The 27,351-nt window shown below is 38.3% G+C and overlaps 1 protein-coding gene across 1 annotated transcript in view; it reads right to left on the reverse strand.

Annotated features, from left to right (window-relative positions):
- LOC110154608 (plexin-A2-like) overlaps positions 1-27,351 on the reverse strand; it is an 84,993-nt gene that overhangs the window by 47,759 nt on the left and 9,883 nt on the right. The window contains 3 exon segments of the mRNA XM_055160738.1: positions 6,923-7,057; positions 20,942-21,124; positions 23,390-24,744. Of these exon segments, the coding sequence (XP_055016713.1) occupies positions 6,923-7,057; positions 20,942-21,124; positions 23,390-24,613 (1,542 nt within the window). The 5' untranslated portion in view covers positions 24,614-24,744.

The raw sequence follows: 27,351 nt of genomic DNA on the forward strand, positions 1-27,351 counted from the left end.
AAAATGGATTATCAGCTGCTGCCTGGAAAATAACTTTCTTTCCTTTTTCCCTGCAGTTCGGAGCATTCGGCGCATTCCATTAGTGAAATGATTTTGTAGTGCAGTGGGTGGAGGGCTCGGACTCTGTATCTGACACAGTTGGAATAACCCATTGAATTGCGGTGGACCAGCGTTTATCTCAACTAACAGAGCTGGTTGTGCGGCCGTTAGGCAGAGTGACCTTTACAAGGGGAAAGTTATAGATCTTCAGATTCGCTGCTGCTCGGACATCACGGTTGATTTGCTAAGCAGAGAAGACTTGAGCAGGAAGGGCCTGGACTGAATCCGAATACAAACAAGACACATGTCGGTAGGACTTAACTTTACATGGGCCTAAATGATCAGCAACCTTAGCAAATGCATTGTTTATATTATCAAGAAAACAACTATGAACTGCAATACTCATTCACTTTTTTGAACTTTGTGCATCAGCTTTGAGATTTCCAGGAGAGACTGCTATGGGTTTTTCCATGGCAGATACCCATATCACGATTGTTTAGAATCCAGGGCAACCAATGGCTGATTAGCTCTGCCGATATTTCTGGATCGATATGTGAGGTCGTTTTTGATTATTTTCCCCAAATTATGCCATTTAAATTTACTACAAACTTACCCACAGCCCCTTTTTTACCACAAACCTTTAAGAGAGCTGTGTAGTCATGTCTCGTGCAGCTATGTCTTCATAATAAAGTGTTAATATAAAGCTTTGTGCTTTGTGTTTATTTTTTTAGGCAGCAGATTGACCAAAACTAAATAACATACTGACCTATGCTGGAGATAAAAAAACAAAATAAAACAAAACAAAAAACTCCAGGCCATAAATCCATTTTTAAGTTAGAAACAAGTAGCCTGTTAAGAACTTTAGAATGGACAGGTTTTGTGAGTTACAACATGCTGTGACATAGAAGGTTATGCATTTTGTGCACTGGTTAGAGACATAAACTAAATGCAGCATTAGTGAAACATGGACAAATGAAACAAAACACAGCACTATATACTAGTATTATTATAACTGTGTCATCTCCTGATTTAAACTTGCTTTGGTCCTGTCCTAGTTCTGGATTAGTCCTTATCCAGGTTTAGTTCAATTATATCAGTGTCCAGTGCTTGGCTGGTTTAGTCGCTGCATTAAGCTTTCATCTTCATGTTCAATGTAGCATGGCTCACTCATAAATCATTCAGGACCAGTCGAACGATTTAGTATTTCTAATCAAGCTTTTGTTTGTCTTTTCCTCCGAGATACTTTCTACAGAAGAAGGAGATTATTTAAAACAAACACAGACAGCCAATGAAAATCCTCTGCTCCCGAGGGTCCAAATCTCAGCCTGGCAGAGTGTTGTGTTGTAGTTTGTTTTTTTCCAGTGCTAGAGCAGTAAAGGAAGATTGCATCCATTTTTACAAGCTTTTGGGAATTAAAATAATTTCACAACATCTGGGATGAGCTTATTCAAAAGTGCCTCATTTACTAGTTTGCTTTTTCATTTGGGAATAAGAAATTCTGACAGATATCTATGAATTTCCAGACCTTTTACTTGCAATAAATCATGTGACAATTTGTACCATGTCTGCAGATCCTGGGGTCATATACAGCAGCTTAGTTTTACGACTGGACAAGAAAGGAAATAGAAGACTTTATTGCACTTGTCTGTACTGGCTATTTCCATTTTAATTAAAGACTGAATTGCACTGTAAATCATGAAGATTAAATAAGTCAGAGCTCATTTTGTGACTTGTGCAGAATGTTCTATTTGAAGCAGGATTTAGAAAAAAAAGACAGAATCTGAAGACATGGATCTGCAACTATATAAATAAATATGTTTGTTCATTGGAGAATTATGCCACAGTTTCACAAAAGATCGAGGCTCAACTGTACCCAAGAATCCATCTCAAACAGCGCGTGTTGTAACTTCAGGGATACAATAAATCTGGGTGGATATTACTAAATCTACTTGCATTTTTTTTCTGACATTGCATAGCTATTACATTTACAGTTTATGTTTTAGCTAGATTCTGTTAATAAAAATATGAAATGCAAACTGACAGAAATCCCATGTATTTGAGAACATATTTGCCAAGGCCTAAACTGAAAGATTAGCAAAATTTTAAAAACAGCATTTTGTTGTTTGTAGTGTTTCATAATTTGTATTTGCTAATTGCGACAAAATAAAAGCTCAATGTTAGATTTGATTCCTATAAATTTCGTAGCCCATTCTCTCCCAGTGCATGCCATTGCTCACAATACTATATTAAAATATGTTAAGTTTACATCAGTTGATAGCTATACCACAATTAAAACACAAGGCTACTAATACAGCTTCTGTTGCTATTGAATAGATAGAGACAGATTCACTAGATCTACCCCCAACATAACATCAGGTGCATTCCAGACAGCAGATTGTGATCATTATAGGTCAGTGGAAAAGAAGTTACCTTGGTTCATCATTGTATTTTATCCCTTTCAACAGATCTCCTCTATAAGAGTATTATATAGATGAATAGAGACTGGACCCTTTCACAGCTCAAATAATACACAATACTTCAATACGCAAATCAGCCCATCTATTTTTGATTGCATTGTGTGGCAGCGTCTTCTCTACACACATGCTATACTGTGCCCACCTACAAAGAGCAGGAGGGCAGGCAGATAGAGGTGGAGAGGAACAAAGAAGAGGATGGATGGGATTTGGAGTGATGATTTTGCATTCTGTGGAGTGCCACTCAGAGAGATTGCCCTGGAAATACCCTGAAGCAGTTTCCCCACACCCTGCTTTAAGTTTAAAGCCCTAGTCTTCAAAAAGCAGACAAACAATTGTAGCTTATTTTGTGTTTTGGGCGCTCGAGAATGCTGTTTGCATAAGTTGAAAGCCAAAAGGGTAGATTGTAGTGAATTAAGCATTTGCTTCCAAACAAACATATGTACAAAGATGGTATATGATTGGGAGAGTGTGTGGCAACTACAAAGAATCTCAGACGCCACCTGACATTTTGGGTTTGAGTTTCAATTCAGCAATTCATCAAGTCTCCCTGTAGCTTCCTCCATTATTTCTTGTCTGGTCTCCAATGTCCAAATATAAAAAACAGAAAAGTCAAAGAAATTGTTATAAATGCACATAATCACATAGGGTTGAAAAAAGCTTCAAAAAATCAGAAAATAAGGTTCAAACCAAACCCAAACAGAACTAAAAAAAAGATTGTCCAGGACTGGATCACTACTTTAAGGTACTCTGGGGGATCTACTAGCAGTCTCAGCATTAAAGGACTCATATTATATCATTTTCTGATCTATGTCATAATGTTTCCTCATTAAAAACATTCCTGGAGATGTGTTTTGTTTAATTCGCGCATGTTTAACACACAAACCCTGCATTATTTAGGCTAAGATCTTCTCTCAGACAGAAAACACTCCACCTCCACTCCACCTTGGTGATGTCATGCAGTAATAAAGAAAGTGCTTCACTGTGTTTTTAAACTCCATACACTTTCACTAGACTCATTTGGAGGATTTCAACCCTGGAATCGCCAATCTCTACTGAATACAATTTAAAAGGTACAGTAGCTGTTAACTTGAAAACTGCTGCTTCATGACATCACAAGGTAGAACAGAGCATTTTGAGTTTTGGAGATGTACAGATTAATAATGAAAGCCTACACAAACATGTGTGAATTAAACAAAACACAACTCCAAGTTTTTGAGCAGGTAACAACATTATAACATGACTTGAAGCTAACAAGAGTCAAAGTTGCATAATATATGAGATTTAAGTTTAATGTCATACCATGGGACATTTTAGGCAAACCAAGACAGACAACCTAAACCAGAGCTAATAAAGAATAGATACAAGACTAAACCAAGGCTACACAGGACTAATCCAGCTCCAAATTAAGACTGGACCTGGGCTAATTTACTTGATAAAAGAACACATCCCTACTTCAATTACAGACAGATGCCCTGTATTCTGCTTTCTTCATCATCATGCTAACCAGACATGTGTTTCCCTCGGCAGGAGACACTGAGACTCATTGTTATTCCACAAGGGTCGGTCGATCCCCGCCAAATCTGTCTGTGCCCCACTCCTCATTCCACATCATTCCTGTATTGTCTAGCTCCCAGGAATCTAAAAATCTCTCATCTAAGGGATCGACTGGAAATGTGGCAAATCTGCACGTGAAACCTCCTCCCAGGGGAATTCTCCAGCACACGGGAAAAAGTGAAGGGAGGGAAAGAAAGAGAGACAGAGGACGAGAAGGCTGCTCCAGGCTACAAAGCTCCTCTAATACTGAGAGAAAAACCCAGGGCCAGAAACTAGTTTGGATGTGTCTTATTTGTTGTCACATACAGGTGGCAGAGTATCCTTGAAAGAGGTGAATGGTGCTTTTTGAATGACTAGCCCTCATCAATAAGTAATGCCCTGTCGCTTCCAGTCTATCACACATAAGGCATAGCTGCAATTATATAGAATACACAATATACCGCAAGAATGGCTAATACAATTTTTATAAAATATATCAATACAAAAATCATTATTTATGATCATATTTGTTATCATTATTTATTTATAAGAGTATATTTATTTATGATAGTATAGTAGAGTATGTTGCTATATCCTTTATGTACCTATCTTTAGTATTGGTTTCAAAATGTCAATTTGAAAAGAACTCCTTAAACATTACGCAAAACTGACTCCTGTGAGCTTATAACGCTGTTACCTCATCAAACACATATCTGGAAATGTGCTTTGTTTCATTCACATATGTTTGAGTCATCCTGCATTAGAGATCCAAAGATCAAAACGCTATGTTCTGCCTTGTGATGTCATGAAGCAGTAGTCTTCAAGTTAACAGCTGCGTTTTACCTTTTGTTCAAGAGAGATGGGTAAGTACAGGGCTGAAACAGTCCATATGATTCTAGTGAAGGTGTATGGTATTTAAAAACACAGTAGAGCATTTCCTGTACTGTCCCTTGACATCACAAGGTGGAATAGTGTTTTCTGCTTGAGAAAAGAACTTAGCCAAAAATTGTAGTGTTTGTGTGTTAAACATGTGTGAACAAAACAAAACACAACTCCAGGTTCTGTATGTTGTTGATGAGAAAACAACATTATATTAGAAAATAGCGTAATATAAAGACCTTCTATGAGTCAAATCATACAGTGTATAAATCATTAGAAAGCATAGTCAATTTGTATAGGTGTGATAGATGGATGCCACTAGTAATTCCAATTCAACCTTGGCAGACATGTGGGGAACAATTAAAGCCCTTCAGGAATCTAAGCTACCATTAAAAAAAAAAAAGAAAAAAATCATAATTCATCTCATAGGGCCAATTCAGTTTGATGATTGTCTGTGATGTAGTTAGCTTTCTGTTGCATCTGTCTCTGCATTTTCATCAGGCATCTGCCAACCTGTTTACCTGACTCTTTGTGCAGTGAGGCAAGAGGATTAACCACAGATGCCCTGCCCAATTATGGACAATATTATATTCATTGTAACCTGGTTTTCAGACATCAGTTTATCCTATTGATATAATGATAATATTGCTATGTTTAGTGGACTCTCTTGCTTTTATAGTTTTCAACCCTGTTTTCCAAGCTTTCAAAAGAGCCACTCAGAGAGAAGTCACTCCACTGCGATTGTTCCAGTGGCCTTTTGCCTCTCCGTCCTGTGCCTCTGCCTCGGTGCGTTCCAGCAGACAAAAAGACAAGTGAGAGCAGCTATAGGGAGTGTTTTTTTTTTTTTGGCTACGATAAAACCTAATCCTATTTCACAGTGCAATGAAGCTGTGCCAAAATAATCACTTGATGGGAGTTGAAAGTGATTACCAGTGTTCACTCTTATCTCCAATGAGTGCAGAGAATACGCTCCAACAAAAACAACAACAGCAGCAGCAATAGCATAGCCTCTGTGTGATGCCAGGCCAAGAGAGGAGCACATACAGACTGGGGGTAAGAGGGGCTGGGGCAGTCAAACTGGAAAAGCCACTAATGCTTCTACTCAAAGCCAAAGTGAGTATGTCTGTCGCACACAAAAGATGCGTACAGTGTAAGATGATTCGCATGGATAAGTAATTAGAACAGTGGTCCATCCTCGTGTGCGTGGCCTGAATATTTTACAAATACCATGCTGGATGCTGCTAGCTGTGTTTGAGATATATTTTTCATTCAGGCAAAAGAAAAACTTACAATCAATTTTAAGAATCACAAAAAGCCAATTTAACCAATAATAAACGTCACTTGTATATCGGCTCCAGTCAAATGAAGCACATGAGGCTGGCAACTATAGGGGCGAAGTTAGACTCGAGTTCCATACTAGAAATAGGACATTTAGACATTTTTTCTATACAAATTGAACTGGAGTCAGAATCAGTGGAGCTTCATCTAGCAGGTTAGCTATGTCCATTCACAAGCTATGTTTTTAATGCTCACTAGATGTAGTGTTTGTTCATAATGGATGAAGATATTTGTATTAGTTTGCATTAACTCTCACACATATCCAACTGAACAATAATTGTGTTTAGTCCAAGTATGTCCATTAAAAATGTAAGATCCCAGACAATGCATTTGCTGTTAATCTTCAATATGGTCAGTAATTTTTCCATTATGGTGCACAAGTTATCTTACTTTAAATTACTGGGTCCAGTAAGACTAATACAATTTCACCTGGAAATCTGGAACAAAAACAGGACAAAACCAACCAAACAACATAACCAGAACCCAACCAGTAAGTGAAGTGAATGCAACCCTATTCATTATCAAGCAACATAATGAGTTCATTTTCAGAACATGCAAACCCACACACGTCTCCTTATATCTTGTATGAGTGTTGTTTGATAAAATAACAGTTGTGTAGGCGGAGGCTGATGTCTCCTGGCAGCAGCTCTCCTCACCTGATTGTTGGACATGACATAGAGAGAGCTCCGGTCCAATGAGAAAGCCATGTCCCGCAGGATAGGGCTGCTCTCCTTCATCACAGTCACTGTCTCATACAGGACGCTCTGCTCCTGAAGACCGTCCACACGGATCTGCACAGACATAAGAAGAAGTACACTCAATACAATAGTGAAGAAAAGATGTACATTAAATTACTTTATCATGGAAAATAAAACTGTTGAGACGATCAAATCATATGAGACACATTAACTGCTAAAGAAAAAAACACATGAAAAATACAATATATCGGTGTAGATAATGATGTCACTTTCATAGTGGAAGGGCTGTCACTTGCTTGTCTACACTGAAATGTAATGCTTTGTCTGGAATGTTCAACAAAATGTTTTTTCTCCTTTCTCATTTCTCCTGAAATGAGCAGATCCATGCAACCCTGTTCACAGTAAGAATAGCACATCTACATAAGCAGGCGGCAGACTTCATCAGAAAGGTTATATAGAAAAACATAAAACATAATGTACCATTAGACACCTGTATATAGTTTTTAAACTAAAAGGTTGTATGTCTGCTATAGTATTAATCTGACCAAAGTAACAGTTCACAATATAGTACATGTACAATGATGTGATGTTTCCATTCCCATACCTTTTTAGTGAGTTACACTTTGATACTTGGTTTGTTACTGACGACTTAAGTTCCTTTTGAACTTGTTCCACAAAAGTTGTGCACATAACAGAAAACCATGAATCTGGAGTTAGTCATTTCTCAGTCCATTTGACAGTTACAGCTATGGCCCAGATCTGCCCTCCAGCCATGACCTGTTTTATTTTTTTAACAATGTCTTGTGAATTCAGTTGTGTATGACAGTGCAATGACTTCAGGCTGCATTCTTTCGGGATCCATAAAATCAGATAAATACACATGCCCATGATTATTCTATCTCCATCTTCAATTGAGTCCTCACATAAAAAGGTTTGTCTTTGTTGTATTTCTGCTTGTGTAGGCAGATGCTTCAAGCTATAGCAACAAAAATGTGTAAATGTTGAATAAACTGAAATAGCTAGTTCATCATCAAAGTCTGGCAACATCATAAACTTGGGGTTGTTGTTACGATTGCAAAACTGTTGCAAAATATGTTTTGCAATCTGAAAACATTATTTTGGCAGGACGGCTAAATTTAATTGAAAGAGAAGTTTAACACTGCATTTTGAGGTTTCACGTCTCATACATGATCATTATTATCAAATCCAATAGAAATGCAATTATTTTGCCAAAGAAAATTTAATTATGAACAAAGTACTATGTGTATAAACATAGCCATTGTGTCTATTGTCTGAATGAACTGAGCAAGATACAATATAATAATGGAATGCACACCAAATTCATCTCACAGTCCAAGGCATACAGAAGAAGACCTAAACGAACTATTATTCAGTTGAGCTATAACATGAGTAGAAAAAACAATTGTCAAAAAAGTAAACCTAAAGTACTTTCTTGTCTATTTATGTCACATTAACTTTATCAACTTAACTTTTTCATTCACGATGTTCAATTTCAAAAAGCTGTTTGAGGAATGGCATTAGATAACAGAAATTTGATCACAATTATTTTTTGTTGTTTGGCAATAACAGTTTATAATTGTGAAACCGTAAAGTTGTTTTTCTCCTAATAATTGTGACACTAAAATTTGAAATAGTGACATCCATCTGGTATTAAAGTGTAAAACAAACAAAGACATTTCACACTCTCAATTGTGGAAAAGTATTGCCGTGCAATTGGGGCTGGATTGATGTGGATTGCATCATACATTGACAGCACAGTATCCTGACACATGAAACGTCTGTCATTAAAGTGAAATGAGCTGAAAACCTGAATAAAGTATGATGTAGAAAAAAATGTATTTGCTATGCGGAGCCAGGTTGGATCTTGAATTGTGGAAGATTGGATCATTAGCAGTGTGATGCAATTAAAACTGAATAATCTTAGACATAATTACTAAAGTCGCTGCAGAATAATAAGGCTGTATATGAGTATGCTGGTCTTGTATACTTGGGCAGCCTTGCCTACCAAATTAAATCAGACTATTAAATCTTAGACACATTAAAAAGTAATTGCTTTGTTGACCCTTTATGGCAGACGTTAACTGTAATATTGTTTAGCCAGCTGTGTCTTATATATTGTGACCAGTCACTCTTTAAATATATCCACAAAAAACAACAATCAACTCCTACTTTCTATGCTGTGCCAAGCCAAAGACCTTAGAATTATAGAAGACTAGATCATTAGCAGTGTGGTGCAATTAAAGCTGTATAATAATCATGGACATAATTAGTCAAATCCATGCAGAATAACAAGAATGTGTATGAATATGCTGGCTATGTGTATTTAGCCAACCTCGACAACCAAATCAAATGTGACTGAGGGAGTTTTGAATGCATGCCAGGCCAGCGTGTGCTCGTGGTGGCAGGTTCACAGCACTCCCTCAACGGGGACAGTGAATCAATACAAACTGATTACATGATTGGATCCCCTGGGCACCCAAACTTCATCAATCAATCACGCCTCCACCTTCCAGGCAGCTGCGCCTCTCCAATCACCAACTCTGCCAGCCAAAAGGGAGGGAAACATGTGGGTGCGTTTGTGTGTACAAGGAGAAGTGTCCTCTTTAGGAGACAAAACATCACAGTTTGCTAATGAGCAGGCTGGCTTTCTACGCCAAGTAAACTACGTAAAATATTGGCTTTTAGTATGTATGATTGAATTGCAGACATGTTTAAAGCCAGAAAGAGAGCTTTGCCAGAAGACAAAAATGATTTATATTTACTTCAGAAGATGAAAATCATTAGAGATTTCACTTTAAACATCAGTTTGTATCAACTACACTAAAGCAAATGTATTATGCAAAACCAACTTTTTAAAGATTTTAATCATGTTATAGTTTTTTCCCTTCTCATTTACACCCTCAATGTTGCATTTAGTGTGATTGTTGCATGTTTGAGTAATTATTAATTAATATACTGAATATGTATTCATTCATTGCTCCGACCAACCTTTTTTCACTGCCACTGTTCTGGTATACTCCCACTACTCACTAGTAATATGCAGCTATCCATCAGAGGTGTCAGCTGTGCGGCTCTGTTGTGATCATGTTTACAGCAATAATAAAATGTCCAAAATATCACATAATAAGCCATGGGTGTCACATTATAACTCTATAGCAGACACAAGTACAACAATAAACAATGTGTTTATAGGTGTAAAACTGTCAAACCGTCAAATTTAAAAGGCTGTCACTTTTGCTTAAGTATTAAATTAAATATTACTAAGTTATATGCTTCTTCCATAGGAATGTTCATTAATGTATGTCAATCATGTGCAGGCAATGTTACTGTCAATCAAACATTTTCATGAAAGGACCAAAAACAAACAAACAAAAAAATGGGCTAAAAGTATACCTTATATGTAGAAACAAATTTATATTTACAATATATTGTGTGTATCTGATATGGACCAGGACAAAGCAGATAATGTTATAAATGCCAAATATTTTGTAGTATGAGGTAAAGAGGCTTGAGTACCACCATTAGTAGTACCAGAGTTTGACAATGACTGTAATTGACTGTAGATTTTCACACAGACAGCAGTTGTATTGTCTTGACTCCAGACAGATTTCCTAAACCTCCCATTCAACATCAGTCTTCCTGCCTCCTCCACATCAAATCTCATTCCACGGTCCCATGCAAATGCAAAGCCATTTTACAGTACATTTTCCCACACTCATTTCATAAATAGCACTAATGTAAACCAGAGATAGTGAGCATTTCTCTGTGTGAAAACCTTGTCTAAAAGCCACAAAATAATCTAGAGAGGCAGATTAATGAGTGTGTGGTTTTCACTGGGTACCACGGAGGTCAAGCCAGGGCCAAAGGAGGATGGAGTTCTGGGATGGCCCATGCTTACTGTGGGATTGAGTCTGCTTTTTATCATTTAAAACAAGGCTGACCAGACAAAAGCCCGCTGGGACCTCGAGCAGGTTTTCAATCTCATCTTAAGCCTCACAGCCCGGTAATGAGAGTAAGTCGAGTTTAATTGGTTTTATAATGAGGCAGCTCATAGTGACACACAAACCTAAGCACATACTCACAAAGGCACTTCAAAGACAGTTTAGGTACAACTTTATTTTGGATTTACTTATTTGATTTTCAGGAGCTCTTCACCAAGGAAACAACCCTCTCTTGTACCATGTTTAAAAAGTCTGTAACAAAATTAGACAAATTAGGCTCTTTTATGGTTCAAAATGAAAAGTGCTCTTCAAAACAGTGAAATCAAGAATATATTGTTGAAGCCCACCAAATAATCATTCTAATAATGGACTATTGGTAGATATTAGTATGCGTTCACACTTTTCATATGATGAGCCCAGTTTAGTCCTGATGTAGACTAGATTTGGTCCTGATCTAGAACTGGTTTAGTTCCTGAATGAGAATCAGAAAAGCTTTATTGCTGTTGCTACTGAACAAACGGGTAAGTCCTTCATTTGATGTGATGGTAATTGTAAACGCACCTTTAAACTCATATAATGAAAGTGATTTTAATACAGATTGAGAAAAAGGACAACAAATAAGCAAATATAAGACATACTATGCAGTGTTAGTGTGTGGACAGTTGTAGAGCATTCATCACTAATTTAAAGAATTGGATTATTAACTCTATAATACAATTTCAGAGCACATTTGTGTATAAGGTCCATGGTATAATGCATTAAACAAACCAAATTAAGTCGCCACTAATATTGTGTGTTATCATGACCTTAGAAATTCTTTTCATCTCCGTTGCCAGCATGCCTCAGCTAACAAGGATATATATTTAACCATGAATAATATTTAAGCCAATGACAGCAGCATCCTCTTTGCTGGTGCAATTATTTAGTACAACCTGCTGAGGAAATAAACAAGCCAGCTTAATATGGATTTCCACAAACAGATATGCAGCGTAAGCTCACAAGGTCTTAACTAAAACAAAATCCTTTCCCGTGGTTTCAGTTTGCATCCTGGGCTATATTCTCATCCACCCAGAGCCAAGCAAAACACAAAAGCCAGGCTATAATATGTCATTCAAAATAAGGCTGACACAATTTTAACTTTGCCAGACACTGCATGGGCTGTGATTCTGCCATGTGGAAAATAATCAGGGACTCCTAAGCAAAGGATTTAGAGGAAGTATACATATTTCTTTCCATGGCAAATTGGAAGACCTTGCTATGCATGATGATCATTGTATTTATGTGCAACAGTAATCTAGCCTGTAAAATCATGTCCGCATGTGGGTGGCCAGTCTGTGCCCTCTAAATTCAAATCTAAACATATGGACGAAGATCCGGGAGGCAAGAAGCTCGCTCTTCAACCAATCACACCCAATCTGCTCTTTTAGCATATGTCTCCAATGACCAGACTGCCAGACGTACTCATATGAGAAGGTTAGGTCAATAACATGCCCTCTTGTGGAGTGGAGTCTAGTGTAGTTTATAAAACTTTCTAAACTTTGGAAGATGTAGACAGGTGAACAACCTCAGGTCTGGATAAAGACAGCTTTGTTTTTACTATTGGTTTGACTTATTTGCAAAATATAAGTCCATGAACTGTTAAAAAAAAGTTAAGGAAAATAACACATTTGTTTTTGTTAGTTATTGACCACTATCTACAAAACCGCTGCCACTGTGAAGTAATCTTTTCTGTAAGCATGGTTTTAAGTTATGGCTTAATTAATACCCTCAAAGTAAAATATTCCTCGTTCATGCAGGTATGCAGGTCTATTTGAAAACTGGAACAAAGTAAGTGTTTCTCTTAAAAATAATGTAACCTTTTGCTATGTGGAATTATTAACAAATCACATATAATTTCCTTAAATTCTGTCCAAATAAAAATACATGCAGTTGACACGGAAAGATAGATTCTGGCACAGACAGGCAAAGGCGATGCTCCCGGGCTTGTCTCCATATTGTGAGACAGGAAAAGCAGCAGCAGCATACGGACCGGACAACTGGCAACCTTTAAGGCTGAGTGGCTGTGCATATGGTGGGATGGCGGATGACAGCAGAGGACAGCAGACATTGATTAGCCTGTGTATCCATCACGGCTCTGTGCATGCTAATGAGATTCAAGTCAGGACGCGGCGCTCTGAAAGGCTAATGAAAGCAAAAAGTCCTGTGTATTAAAGGACAGGGCTAATCACTCAGCTATCACGCCCAATGCAAATGCAAAGAGAAATGTATTGATAAAAGTGCAGGGACCAGGACATTAAGAGTCTGCAAGTTGAAACAACATTTTTAAACAAAAGGAGGAAGTAGGCATTTAAATCATTCTACCTTTTGCCGATCAGTTAAATATTTTATGAATAGACACACAGCACAAGTACTGCTTTTACAGTATCCCCAAGATTTAAAGAATATAAATGAAAACTGATCTTCATATCTATCGTCACATCAGCAAATTACACACAGCCACATATACTTATTGCAATAAAATTTGATGGTCTACAAATATTTACTACATATATTTCAATTATTATGACATATTTTGATTGATTTGACCAATACTTCATTTACGTGGGTTGGGTGTTGATTGATGTGATTGTAATCCCACTCAGAACTGTGTGGGAATAAATACAGTGACCTACGAAAGCGTATTTTCTGGTTGGTAAAAGCCCTGTCATTACACCAGCCTACATCCTAGTTCATCATAACCTTCAGCTGTGTGGCACACGTCCAACAACATGATCCCATACATCCACAGCACAACCACAGTCTCCTCTGAGTCTCCGCTTGGCATTCCCCACTTTGGACAACACCGTTTCCTGTTCTGTGTTTCCTGTACTCCTCCATGCTGCCCCCTCATCGCTCCAATCATTCCCATTGTTTTTTCCGATTCCCATGGCCCGACCCGCAGAGGTGGTGGGAGGAAGACACAGAGGAACAATTCATGGCACTCATATGGTCCTGGTTTTCTTCTGACCGCAGTGTAGTTTCTTTTCCATTTGTGAGACTAAGTGGTAAGAGGACGCACAAATTCAGAAAGACCAACTGAATTGCTTAAAGGGATAAAAGAAAGACGTTATCATAAAATTGCTTTCCTTAATGCGATTATCATTTCTGAAAGCCTGCTCCACAGACCTTTTTAGACTTTCGTCCAGTTCGCTGGAAGCTGAAAAATATATCAATCTAACCTCCAGTGCGCCTATTCTATTCAGAAACTGGCAGCTGGGCACACTGACTTTAATGATTTCAATCACAAAATCGCCCACTTCCTGAACTTCTCTGATCGAAACCATGACTTTAAAAAGTCCAGCTCACTTATCCCTGTACGGTGGAATTCCCCCCTCACCGACAACTCTCAATAAGACATAATGAATCTGCTATTTGCACATGAGCGTATTTGACTAAGGCACCATTTGCTTTGAGCTTAACATTTCCAAGCATTCCTAGAAAAGTTAGGCAGGGAAGATGAGGAAATGTGCCGCAGAAACCCATATTTAAGTTTGTGTAACCTTAAAGTCGTGTTTGCCAGCACAGGGCTAATTTTCTCACAGTGGATGAGCAGTTAGGACATCGGTGGTTTGCCTAAGAGCAGTGAGAGGGATCGGATTTGTGATGCTTCAGTTAAAGGACAAGTTACTTTAGTTCAAGACAAGAGAAGGAATATTACAGAAGACAAATATTTACAAAGCAGAAATTTGGGCAGGTATATTGGGTCAGCCGAGACTAAACTATGAACTAAAATGTAATGATCTGCTTAGGCAATAATAGGCTACATTAGGCTACGGTACATGTATTAAAAAGTACTACAGTTTTACCATAAAGACAATAACCATACGATAGACTCACTAAATGGCAGAGATGTGTAATGTGTGATTTATTAACTAAAAGAATTACTTAATTAATTCATTTATGTAGCATACACATTCATACATAGGCTGGTAAAGTGTCTTGCCCAAGGACACACTGGCATAATCGGGTCTGAGCAGTAGTGCTGTGTTCCACTGCTGCCTCAGAAGCTATGGGTAACTTAGTTTAATGTTGTTGTAAAAGAAAATATACAAAAAAAAAAAAAAAAAAAAACCAAAGCTCAGTTTAGAGTAAAGGTTGTATTTTGTCTACATAGTTTGAGAATGAAATTTACAATAGTTTTCGATTTTCTTACACAAACTTTTAATCTTTAAAAGAAAATTTAATATGCAAAGTTACAATCCAAAAAGCTTGGGGGAAAGTTCAGCATTAGAAGTGAACTGGATATCAACAAAACTTGAATATATTACACACTTGGCCCTAGGAAAGGATACAACAGTTTTTTTTTTTTAAATAGTATTATTTTTTATCTCTCTTTTTTTTAATAAAACACCCACGGCTTGAATACTGCACTGCACAGACCTTAGTATCGACGACCATATTGTAATACACTGCCTTTGTCCAAGTTGCATCGAGCTCCACTCTATATGCCATTGTATTACAGCACTTAGAAAAAACATTTCCACACAAAATCAATTCCACTCAACACCTGTTATGTGCTTGGGACTGCTACAGGGCAAGCCAAGATATAATGTCATTCGGCACTAGCTGGTAGCTTTCTTGCATACTAAGCTCCTATAGCACAGGGGGAGGAGATGTAATCTGCTACCTACATAGCCGTAAAACTCTAGCCGTATACACTATATGGTTACAGTTCTTGGTGAAAGTTAACTTTTTATGGCGAGCAGAGTCAAACTTCAGCTTTAAGGTAAGCATATTGTAACTATTGACAATTGTAGATGTTATTTCAAAGCCCTTCCGGTCAATGTTTGCAAATGTCTCTTAAGGGTTGGCTTTCTAGCTCTTGGTGCTTTCTAAATTAGGGTAGAAAGTACATCAAAATGCCATTTTATGACGAAAAATCTTAAGGGTAAAGCTTTTCAAGGGCAACTAAAAGTAATGACATTCTTAGGTGCATTTGTTGAATTTATATCCCCTCAACTGCCAACTCTACTTTTAATTGCTCATTTCTGTTCTTCCTGCAGTGACTGTCGCCTGTTTCCCTCCACTGTCTTTTCAGATTGTGACAGATTCAAATAAGAGCGCAAAAGATAATGGGTCCCACAATGGTTCCACCTCATTAGTGCACATCATCTTAAAGTGTCCAGAAGAAGGTTATATAAGGCCCTCCAGTCACATTCAATGCATCAACTAAAGCTGAAGATGGCCAGGGAGGCAACAGCAATAATGACATAATGACACACAAGTTATATTGAGACATAATAAGATGAATGCTCAACTGCTGAAAATCAGGTTAGAGCATTTTTATAGAGAACTAGTAAATACAACAGTTCTTCCAAGATCATTAGCTCAACTGGACCTGCGCTTTTAGCTGAAATTGTTCAAACTATAAAAGCATCATTGAAGGATGGTAAATGCAGTGGATAGATTTTCCTACAAAGAAAATGATGTAGCTTGCCTTACCTGTAGTTACTGAACAAGTTCTACTGCAATGTACAGACAGTGTGTAATTTAAATCAAATCACTTTTGGTTGATTGTTGTTACATCCGGTATCTGCCACCATTCTCTACAACCTCTCTGACCCTGACTAATTTCATCTTCCCATTCGCTACATCCATAAATCACTTTTTATACATTCATACTAGTGTACTCTATTCTGTATGGTGTTGTGTGTTTATTGCTCTAAATTTGGACCTTCTTTCTGTGAGTGCAGTCACCTCCAATAACATCTCCGTGAAGACAAGCAGGTGGTTGACCCTCGTCCAGAGAAGTTACATCCCACACCTTTAACGCTTGGGTCGACTCAAATGTATTAGTGCAAATGTGATAATTAAATTCATCTTTCAGTGATATCAAGAGCCAAATGAAAACTCAACATATATACATTTTATTGACCTAAACACGTTCAAAACATCTCCATCTGGCCTTCTTGACGTTATCTAACAACATCAAACATTTTCTTGACACATTCCTTCCTTATCATATAATTCAACATCTCCTCTACACGTTTGAATTTGGGGGTGGTCTGGCTTGACTGACAGGTCATGATCGATACAAAGGGTCTACATGTTAATCTAGAATGGTTGATGGACAGATTTGTATGCTGTGTGGAGGTTTAGTGGTAGATTTGGTTATCCCCTGGCCTTTTTAACCCCAGTTTACCCCTGCAGTGGTGACCTTTTGCAGTGGCCCTACTCCCTGATTGATCAGCTTGTACTTGTTGTCATGCCCCATTTCCACTGGCTGTCCATTTGGGGGTGATGGAATAGGATTGGAGATGTGACCCCTGTGCTCCTCTTTGTCTCTTGGGAGTTTTATCCAAGACTACCCATTGTGCCAAATCTAGACAGCCAGCTTCTGGTAATGCTTCATTTAGATTCAATCATATGGTCACGGATCACAGGAGACTCCTCCCATCTTTAGTAGCTGCTTAGGATGCAGGCACTGGCAAACTAATCACTCACACATTCATTCTCTATCTGCAATTTAGAGTAGGAAATGTACGTAATGCTTTTATTTGAACAGGAAGTTTCTGGAGACCACACAGAGAAGTTTACCAGCAAAGAAAACAAGACTTTTAATAATGTCAATAGAACATCAATGTTCAAATGGTTGTGTTGCCATTGCTGCGTTTAATGAAGCTTTTAGAAGGTTGTCAGGTGTTTTAGCAACAATGTGAGATTTTTATTTAAGTTGAATGAATGTATTTCAGTCATTCACAGCTGGAAAATTTCTATTTATTTCAAAGTTCAAGAAGAGATCAGACTAACTGAATATTTAACTGGAGAGACTATGCTCCAGACCTTCATAAAATATAGTAGTTTATATGTGACCTCCCAGCCTTAGCTAATACCTGAAATTACAGAATATTGCCTGCAGATGGAAATTATCTTCCAAAATTTGAATCTGGTACCATACAAGTATTTTTGCACTTGGGCATAAGGCTACCTGTACATTGTCCTGTTGAATGATTAAAGGGCCCATATTACACTGTTTTCTGATCTATGTTAGAATGTTCTTTCCTCATCAAAAATATGTGTTATGTATGGGGTTGTGTTCACACGGGGTTAACACACAAATCCTGCATTTTTGAGTTCTTCTCTCAAACCAAAAACACTCTGTTCCACCTTATGATGTCATGTGGTAATACAGAAAATGTTCCATTGTGTTTTTTATGCTCCATGCACCTTCACTAGTCATTTGGATGATTTCAGTACTGTAAAAGAGAGCTGTTAACTTGGAAGCTACCACAACATGACATCACAAGACTGAACAGAGAATTTTGAACTTTGAAGATGTAGACATACTAACAATACATGGTTCCTCAAACATGTGCGAATGAATGAATGTGAATGAAAACACAATTCTGGGTATGTTTTTGAGGAGGTAACAACATTATGACATGGCTTGAAGCTTACAAGAGGCAATTTTGCTTAATATAGGGCTTAAAAATAAAAAGGAATGAAATGAGTGATGCAGGTTTGAATCCAACTTCATCTAGTTTAACCAGACACTAGAGATACACTGTAAAACCAATGCCAGCAAAAACATAACCTCCATCATGAAGGTTAACGCTAAATAACTATGATTTTTGTTTTTACCATCAAACCACTGCAGATGAACGTGTCTCCATTGTGCTTTGTCTATAGATTCTGCGCCTCATTCTGTCCCGTCCTCCATAACCCTCTGTCACTGTCTCTTCCGCACTATCTAGTCTCTTCTGCCCCGCCGGCGTCTCCAATAAAAGAGCTGCGCCGATGTTATCAGTGCTCCCAGTGTGGACCAGGCCTATAGTGTGTGAGTGTGTCAGACAGATTGCTCCTCATAAGACTGAGGGGCCCCAGGCTAATGTCACTACAGTCCTCCAACACATCTCCTCCTCACTGCGCCGCATGCTGCAAGACTAGGCAGAAAGCACAGCCCGCGGAGATACCCAGTCTACCCAACTCCATCAAACAATGAGCCCTACAGGAGCTCAGCAAGAATGTATCATTAAAAAATACACTGCAGTGAAAAATGATGGACAATTGGCTGAATCATCTTTAATAAACTATGGGAAAAGGTCATGGTAGAAGCTGGGTATGCAAAGAACTATTAGTCTTGTATTGTTTTTAGTTGACTGGGTTGTTGAAGCTGCACTGTATCACTTTTTAGTGTAGAGTCAAGTCCCCTGTTTTTCAGTTGATGCGATTGCTTTTCCTAGAATGTTTGACAGTATGGCATTAAGCTTAAAACAGGCAGGTGACGCCATTAAGCCAAGTTACAGGTCAGATCAAACCTAGGTCAGAGTATTAAAAATACTCATTTTTGAAGGTATTGTGAGCAATTTTTAATAATGCAACCACTGAATGCATTTATCATAGGATCTTTGTCTGTCTTTGTTTGTTTATCATAGGATTTGTAAAACAAAAGGCAGATAACAAAAGAAAGAAATTTAATTGTCATTGAAAGTTACTGTCGGGATACCGCCAGAGGAACTGCAGAAGCATCTGGGGTTAGGGAAAGCTAGGAGTCCCTGCTTAGATCACTCCCCCCGTGACTCGACCCCAGATAAGCACAAGAAAATGCATTGTAATTTATGATGATAGAAGCATTTACCATAAACAATAAATAGTGACTGTAAAATTCCAGATATAACAGTGTTCTTTCCATTTTAAAAAAGTCACAAAACATCATCATTTGATTAAAATTAGATGGTTCTAATATGAGTACTTCAAAAACTATGGCTCAAACAATAGGGCTAATATCTCACTTGTTCTAGCTCCCTGAGCTCTAAATAGAGAGTCTAATCAACATTAGGAACCCACGTGAAGAGGCAGGAGATGTAGTAGTCATCAGTGAAGTGGCTCTTAAAACATATTGTTATGCTAAAACCACTGAATCTAAAATCCACATTCTTTACACAATGGGACTGGAGACAAAGCTCTGTAACATGCAACAGCATAAATGAAGGTCGGTTTTGTTTCAAGATAATTGAGATTTAAATGAATTAGCCCTCATCATAGCGTACCAGAACCAATCATGAAAACGTGTTTTGGATGGGAGATAATTACTCCTTTATTCCATTACTGACACAAATTGTACATCTATAATCACACTGAACAAAACAAGATCATTTTGATGTGAATTGAGACATGGCTTTAAAGGTGCACTGCACTGTGTAACTTTTCTGCCTGAGGGCCCAGCTTGTCTTCACATAGATGTTATTGTCATAAAAATACTTGTAACTGAATAAATGCAAGATGGTTATGTTATGCCACACTGTGGAACATTTTAGACAAAATGATAAAGAGACAGGATGAGACAGTTAGAAAAGTTACATTGTGCATCTTGGAGCTGAATTTGAAGTATTTGTGGTTTTGGTAGTCATAAGTAGTTCTAGCGGTAAAGGTATGGCTCTGTTCTGAACACTACTGAATGAAATGTTTTATTGACTGCAAGAAAATATAATTATATAGTTGGGAACACTGAAAAACTGCATCGATTATTCATGATTCTATACAGCTGCAAGTTATACTCATGTAATCTTCAAGAATTATATTAAAAGTACCATATGCAACTTTTTCATATGCAACCTGCTTATCTCCATGGAGATTTTATTACTTTGCCTGTAATATTCCACAATATAGCATTAAAGATATCTGTGTCCTCAGTGACAAGTGGAAGTTACAAGTCAGATTTGTGGAGAGGTAACACTGCTAATAGAAAAAATGCATGTTTTTAAGAATGCATCTGAGAAATAAAATCATGTTATGTTAGATATATTTAATCCCACTGAGGGCGCTTTTACAGGTAAAGAAATAACAACTCCATAGAGTGGACCTTATCGGAAAAGTTATATAGTGCATCTTTAATAGATACAAAGTAATCAGAATTGCTTTACAATTGAGATGAACAGGAGAAATGTATTGAATTGTGTTGCAGCTCTCTGTCTATATATCTAAGTAATCATCAAAGTGCTGCTCTTGTGTACCTCTCAGTTGAGTCGATTCTTACCTTTTTGATGCGCCCACTCTTGGTGCCCAGAAAGACCACGCTGTGCCCATTGTAGATGTAGGAGGTGACAGAGGTCAGCCTGTCCCGGCCCTCTGTGAACACAGTGTGCCCTGTCACCAGCTGGGACCCCCCTAAGGGCTGGTTTATGTCCAGGCCGCAGAAATGGTCATCGATGGGAACAGGCTGCAGACAGAAGGAGAGGAGTAAAGATCGAATTCATATGATGTCATAACATTCTGCAACACTCAGATAATCATTCCATGCTCAAGTCTGTCTGATGATGGCATGAGACAGAACAGATACTAACTAATGGTAAGCATGGATCTTGCAGTTTAATGCATATTTTGTTTTATTAAAAGCCACTTCTATACCTACTTTGTACACTAGAGAACAAGACACATTTTTACATAATTTATGATAACCAATTATGCAGTTCAGTACACAATTTTGGTTTCACAAATTTTCATTCATTTGTTTTATATATTTGAGGTCATTATAGTATTGCTTTTTTGAATCACAGCTTCTCAAGGGGTGTAACAAAAAGTGTTGTTTTATGTTGCACCATAACACCGAAGCAAGTTCCTAGTCTGTGAATATAGTTCACTGACAATAACAATAAAACTTTTTGGATTCTGAACTAACCAAGACTCATAATTGTTGAAAGCTGTTATAAAGACTCATAAAACATACTGAATTCAGCTTTTAAAGATATGTCTATTATAATCAGTTTTGCAAGCAATACCAACCCTTGCCCTTCATCTAAGTTTCTGACATTTCAGAAAAATACTTATAAGTGGGTTAGGGAGATTTTTGGGGGGTTGGTGTATAAGATCCAGCAAGTAACAAGAGTCTGGGGAAGAGCAGGGAGCACAGATGATGACCGACTAAGAATGACAGATCTGAGAAAGTAGTTTCAAGCTGATGAGAGAGAGGAAAAAAGTGCAAGACAGAAAATGACTGAAATGGCTTCAGACACTTACGCATATGAGAAGAGCACTCGAACTGACTTGGACTAAAACCAACATGCGTTAAGCTCAGGGTTTCTGGGTTAAAATGGCTACTTCAAATGAGCTTGTATTTATCAACAAGCCTCGGAGCGGGCCAAGTTGTGAGGTCGGCTAATTGCAGATGGCAAACACATGAAACGGTATGTGTTTTGCGCACATTTTCTGTGATTCTGAGGTTGCTTGATCTGACATCACACAAACACACAGTGCAATAGATGTCAGGTTGTGATTAGGCATCAAAGCACGACGTGCTTAGCAGTCCAGTTACATTGCATTACATGCAAATCATACTGCTGCTAATTGCTTATCATTCAGTATATAACTTTTTTTTTTTCTTGGATAATTCTTCATTTTATAACCTGTATTTTCTATGCAAATATGGGTGCTTCTCACAAACTAATTCATATTTGATTTTGTAGAGTCAGGAAAAAAAATAAACATGATAAAAATAAACTTGATGTCAATCAGTGATAATAATAGATATTTCAAGCTAAGTTCTATGAGAGCTGCTGGCTAAATGCATTATATCCAACCAAAAATGTGCAACATTTAAAATAAGAATATTTCTCAATGAACATACACCAACTGGCCACCATTAACTCTCCATTTTAGGAAAAAGCTATAACGACGCACAGTTAGAACTAATTGTACTCAAATGGCTCTCTACCTGCCAAACTAGTAATTGCATTACGACTGAATTAGCTTCATAGTGGGAATGGACCAAATTGCATGGCAGAAAGTACTGGAATAGTGTGGCAGTGATGAATATGATTGTTTTCAAGCTTGTCTGAACCAAAGCTGCTCATTATACAGAATTACAGCTTTCACAAAAGGCACAGGCCTGGACCTTTGCAGGAATAAATCCTTTCTGAAGATCAAGCGCAGGTCTCAGAAGGCCCAAATTCAGCGGACAGCGACTTGAAGAGAAGGAGAAAGGAGAAAGAGGAGGAGGAGGAGAGGGAGGAATGGTAGCCTAAAGCTCTGAATGGACTCAAAGCCTCACACAAAACTCTGTGATTAGTGCTGTGAATTAATCTCCTCCAGCTCCTCTGCTCTTGTGGGACCCTAAAATCATGAATGATGTCTTGAGCCCAGCTTTGCCTATCAGCTATTTAGGCAGCAACAACAATAGTGGTTTAGATGAAGGAAAGGCCACTGAGTGAATGTACACACTGGTTGCACAAAAAGTCTGTTGTTTCTTTGTTGAAGACAAACTAATGGAAAGAATAATGCATTGCAGTTATCAAAATCAAACATTTCTTATTAAAACAATGAACATGTATATTTGATAGGGTGTTAGTTTTAAACAAAACTTAACTAAATGCAATTCTAAATCAACTTTATAATATTGTCAGAATGGTCAAAAAGGGAGTGGCTATTATTAACACACACCTACTGTTAAAACAACAAACAAAAAAGCTTTTTATTAAAAGATACTCACAGCCTTGGTGCATTGGACGTCCTTCCCCAGCAGCCAGTGCAGCTCCAGGTGGCCCTCACCCTGGTAACAGGACTGCAGCCGCTCCTTAATGCGTGTGTTGATGTCTTGTATAGTGAACACACAAAGGGCAGAGTGGTCCGGAGGGTCATTGTACTGTTTCTGCCCTTTGGAGAAGACCGTGTAGAGCACATCCTCCTGAGCGCTGATGTTCAGAGCCCGCGCCAGGACTCGACCTGCCTTTGACAGGTGCGCCGCCTGCAGCAGTCGGTACTCCTCACCTTTGTGCATGCAGCCCACCGGGAGTGACACGTACGAATGGAACTTCTTGTCACCTTTACAGAGGCGGATGATTCGAGAGGTGTAAAACAGGTCACCAGGGGAGCTGCCAGCAGGCATCCCATTCTCAGGGGTCTCTGGTTGCACGGTCATGAAGTAGACAAAGCTGCCACTAGCAAACCCATAGATGTAGTAAATATCAAAATGTGGTACAAGAGCTAGAGTGTCTGAAGGAATTTTAATAAGAGATGACACAAAGTCAGTGTGAAGCTCATAGTCCAACATAGCAGATGATTCTGGGTCACGAGGAAGCTTGCGGCTGGAGATGGTCGGAAAATAATCCTGTTTGCCTCCGACGGCAGTACCTATGTACAAAGTAGCATCTTGGCCTTGAGAGGGCACCACCACCCCAAACATGGTCCCAGTCTGGTTGTCACTGGACAGATAGTGCTCTTTCTTGTGTGTGGGCTCTACCAGGATGAAGAGGTCATCCAGCCTCATGAGTTTGCAGACTCCTTGGTACAGACTGCCACAGGCCAGCAGTCGGTTGTGTGAGTAGTCAATGAGCAACAGCTTATTGACATTGTCTGTGGAGGCAAGTGGTTCAGAGCAGGGCTGGACAATGAGAGGAGGGTAACAGGCTTTGTTGTCATACTCTGGTCCAGTGTCATGGGAGACCATCAGAGTAAGATTTGAGGATAACTTGTAAATGCGATTGACCGCTCCCACATACAGCGCTCCAGTGGACTGGTGCACAGTCAGGTGGTTCAGGGACCAGTCCCTCCTCTCTGACTGGAACGTGTTCAGAGTCTGACCAGCAGTTGTTTTCTGATTCATACAAATTAAAGTCAATAACAACAGCGGCAGGGGCCATGGCATGACTTTTAGTGGATTGTGACCCTTTGAGAGGCCACAATAAGTCCTTCCTTTGTCCAAGCACGCTTTCATCCCAGCGGGTCCAGAATAATTGAACTCGAACAAGTAAACAGGTGGGTATCTGCCAGATAGTTTGGAAAGCACTGAAAAATATGTGCTTTGAGACACCACACAGGTTCCTCTCCAGTGATCCTCACATCGTTCTGAAAGCGAAAAGAAAGAGATTTGATTTTTAGCTCAGAAACAAAGGTGCTATCAGGGTGTCATTAAACTTTTCATGTACAAAACTACAACACAAAAAGCTTCAAAGGAACAAGTAATGGTTGCTCAAGCTGTCTTCACATATTTACCACCAATGCGGCAGTGTTCTCTTTATCAGCACAGGGGCTCATTATATTTGCCTCTGTAAGAAAGAACCGTCTGTAGCCTATTACTTGAACAAAGCACAGGCACAGTGCAGCTCAGCCTACCCTCTGTTTGGGTGGCTAATTAAATGATCCAAATGTATTAATTATGCGTCCATATTTGGGTCTCTATGTTTTCCCCCCTCCCCTGTCTTGTTCATTTAAATGGTTGAATCCAGGAGGAATTAATCACTCCAGTGTTGCAACCGACATTCCAAAATTAATCTGGCTTTTTTTTTTCATTGGATGGCATTGGAAGTCATCAAGGATTCAGGCTGCATCAACCCTCACACAACCCTCTTTAATTTCATTAGCATATTTTATGTTGCTATTTCCAAGAGGACAAACAATGACCCTCAAACCAGCTATAGAAGGGGGAATGAATGAGCTACAGTAGGAGCCTGAAGACAGATGTTTGATACGGCATTGTTTCTTGTCTTTGTGCCTGGCATGTTTATATTTATCATGCTAGTGGAAAACTCGAAACAGTAAAATGCATTTCAATCTGAGAATAAAAGAGGAGATTTACAGAAGGCAGCACAAACGCAGCGGGATACAGCCACTCGCAAATGCAGTTACTTCATCAAAGGCCATTAATGGAGTCGTAAAACTGTCATACATAGGTGGAGGGGGCATAAAATAAGGCACCTATCAAAAGACAACACAATCTCTTAGACTTTTGTGTAATTTTCCATTGTACACTGCCCTTGCACTTAAAAATATCACTAATCCCACAAAAAAATCTCCCAAATTTCACAGATCATGTACCAATACTGGATTTTGATATTAACTAAAATGCTTGATGATCACTACAACAGACAACCCAATTGCATTTTCAACATAAAATTTGTTTTTTTAATATAGTTTATGGTACTGGTCCTGATATATAATTATTCAATTAAACCAAAATTCAACTAAAATGTTGCCTTATGAGATTTTGTCTGTATCAACACGTTATATTGAGTCAATATCAGTATTCATATTTGGGTATGCTTAAAAGCAACTTTTGGCAGAGTCCCCAGTAGACAGGGTGACGGCTCAGTGCCACTCGTTGGTATAAGTAAAGGTTAAGTGAAGACAGGCGTGTCAGGTGCTAATGTGGGGGTCAGGGCGCTGTGGGGCTGTGATGGGGGGGGTTTGGCTGACCAACAGGATGTCCGGCTGCGGGTTTGAGCGCGGGCCAAGGACAAGAGCGGATGGACAGACACTGAGAGGCCTGGTCCATCTCCAGCTCCACTCCAGCGTCTCCTGTCCATCTGTCCTCACCACACAAGGCACTGAAGGGTCTCGGCATATTCGGCTCAGTCTGGCAGGATCTGAGGGTGAATCTGCCCTACTAATTAAGCATTTAATACTAAGAACTACTTGGCAAAGTGTTTAAACTAAAGAGTACTGTGTTTAAAGTGTTTAGTAACTATTTGTCCAAGTTTATACAAAAGAGAGGCTAAGTATTCTGTTGATAAATTTGGTCAGGATTTAAAAGTAGTCTCCATGATCAGAAGGCAATGACTAGTACACTTAGTAGAGTTTACTTCTACTGAATGGGTTTTGGAAATGGGAAGTATATAAGTAAAAGTATATATATAAGTATATATAAGTATAAAAGCAAATCAAATTCAATATGAAAAAAAAAACCAAAAACTCAAAACTTAGGCCATAATAGCTAGAGAAAACTAAATAAAGGCCAATTAGACTGACTTGCTCCTGGTATTCAGAAATACAAACAAAAAATGCTACTTAAAAAAAAAAATTAAATGATAAATCATACATGAATGAAAATTATATTTAAATGCAGAGTTGTAGTGTCAAAAACACTTCACTTCACAATGAGTTATGGTAAGGCTTTTGTGTATTTCCAACACATGGTATTAGGATGAGAAAGTTTCTACATGGCTTTGTTGTAAAAGGTTTCCTGTCTGGACACATTATTCATACAAAGATTTTGGCAGCATGTTACGTGCAGTGTTTTCCTTTTCCTTTTTTTTTTTAAAAATGTCCTTGAATTATCTACTGGAAAATAATTCAGCTATGTCTGTTTATGCACACTTCATTTCTGCTTTTGTCCAGGTTTCACAATAAGAATGAACACAACATAGACAAATTGAATATTTTCAAAGGGGGTTTTGTTTGGTTCATAATAAAATTCTGAACGGTTTGATTTGGTTTGTCTTATTTATTTGCCAAAATGTGAATTACAGAATACATTTACCAAAATGCTCTACTTGTGGTTTGGGAAGAGTACAAAGAGTTGGAATCACATTTATTAATAATTGTTAACAAAGGCAAAATATTGTGCTACGGCTTGATTCTTAACCACCGAAAGCCAGGTACCAATGTCCAATGGTGTCATTGGTAAGTAGTTTCTTACCACATTATGTTCCGAGTTACATTGACATTTTTTCAAGA

This window comes from Boleophthalmus pectinirostris, unplaced genomic scaffold (assembly GCF_026225935.1).
Source record: "Boleophthalmus pectinirostris isolate CB_2022bp ecotype Guang Dong unplaced genomic scaffold, ASM2622593v1 HiC_scaffold_3, whole genome shotgun sequence".
NCBI classification, from domain to species: domain Eukaryota; kingdom Metazoa; phylum Chordata; class Actinopteri; order Gobiiformes; family Gobiidae; genus Boleophthalmus; species Boleophthalmus pectinirostris.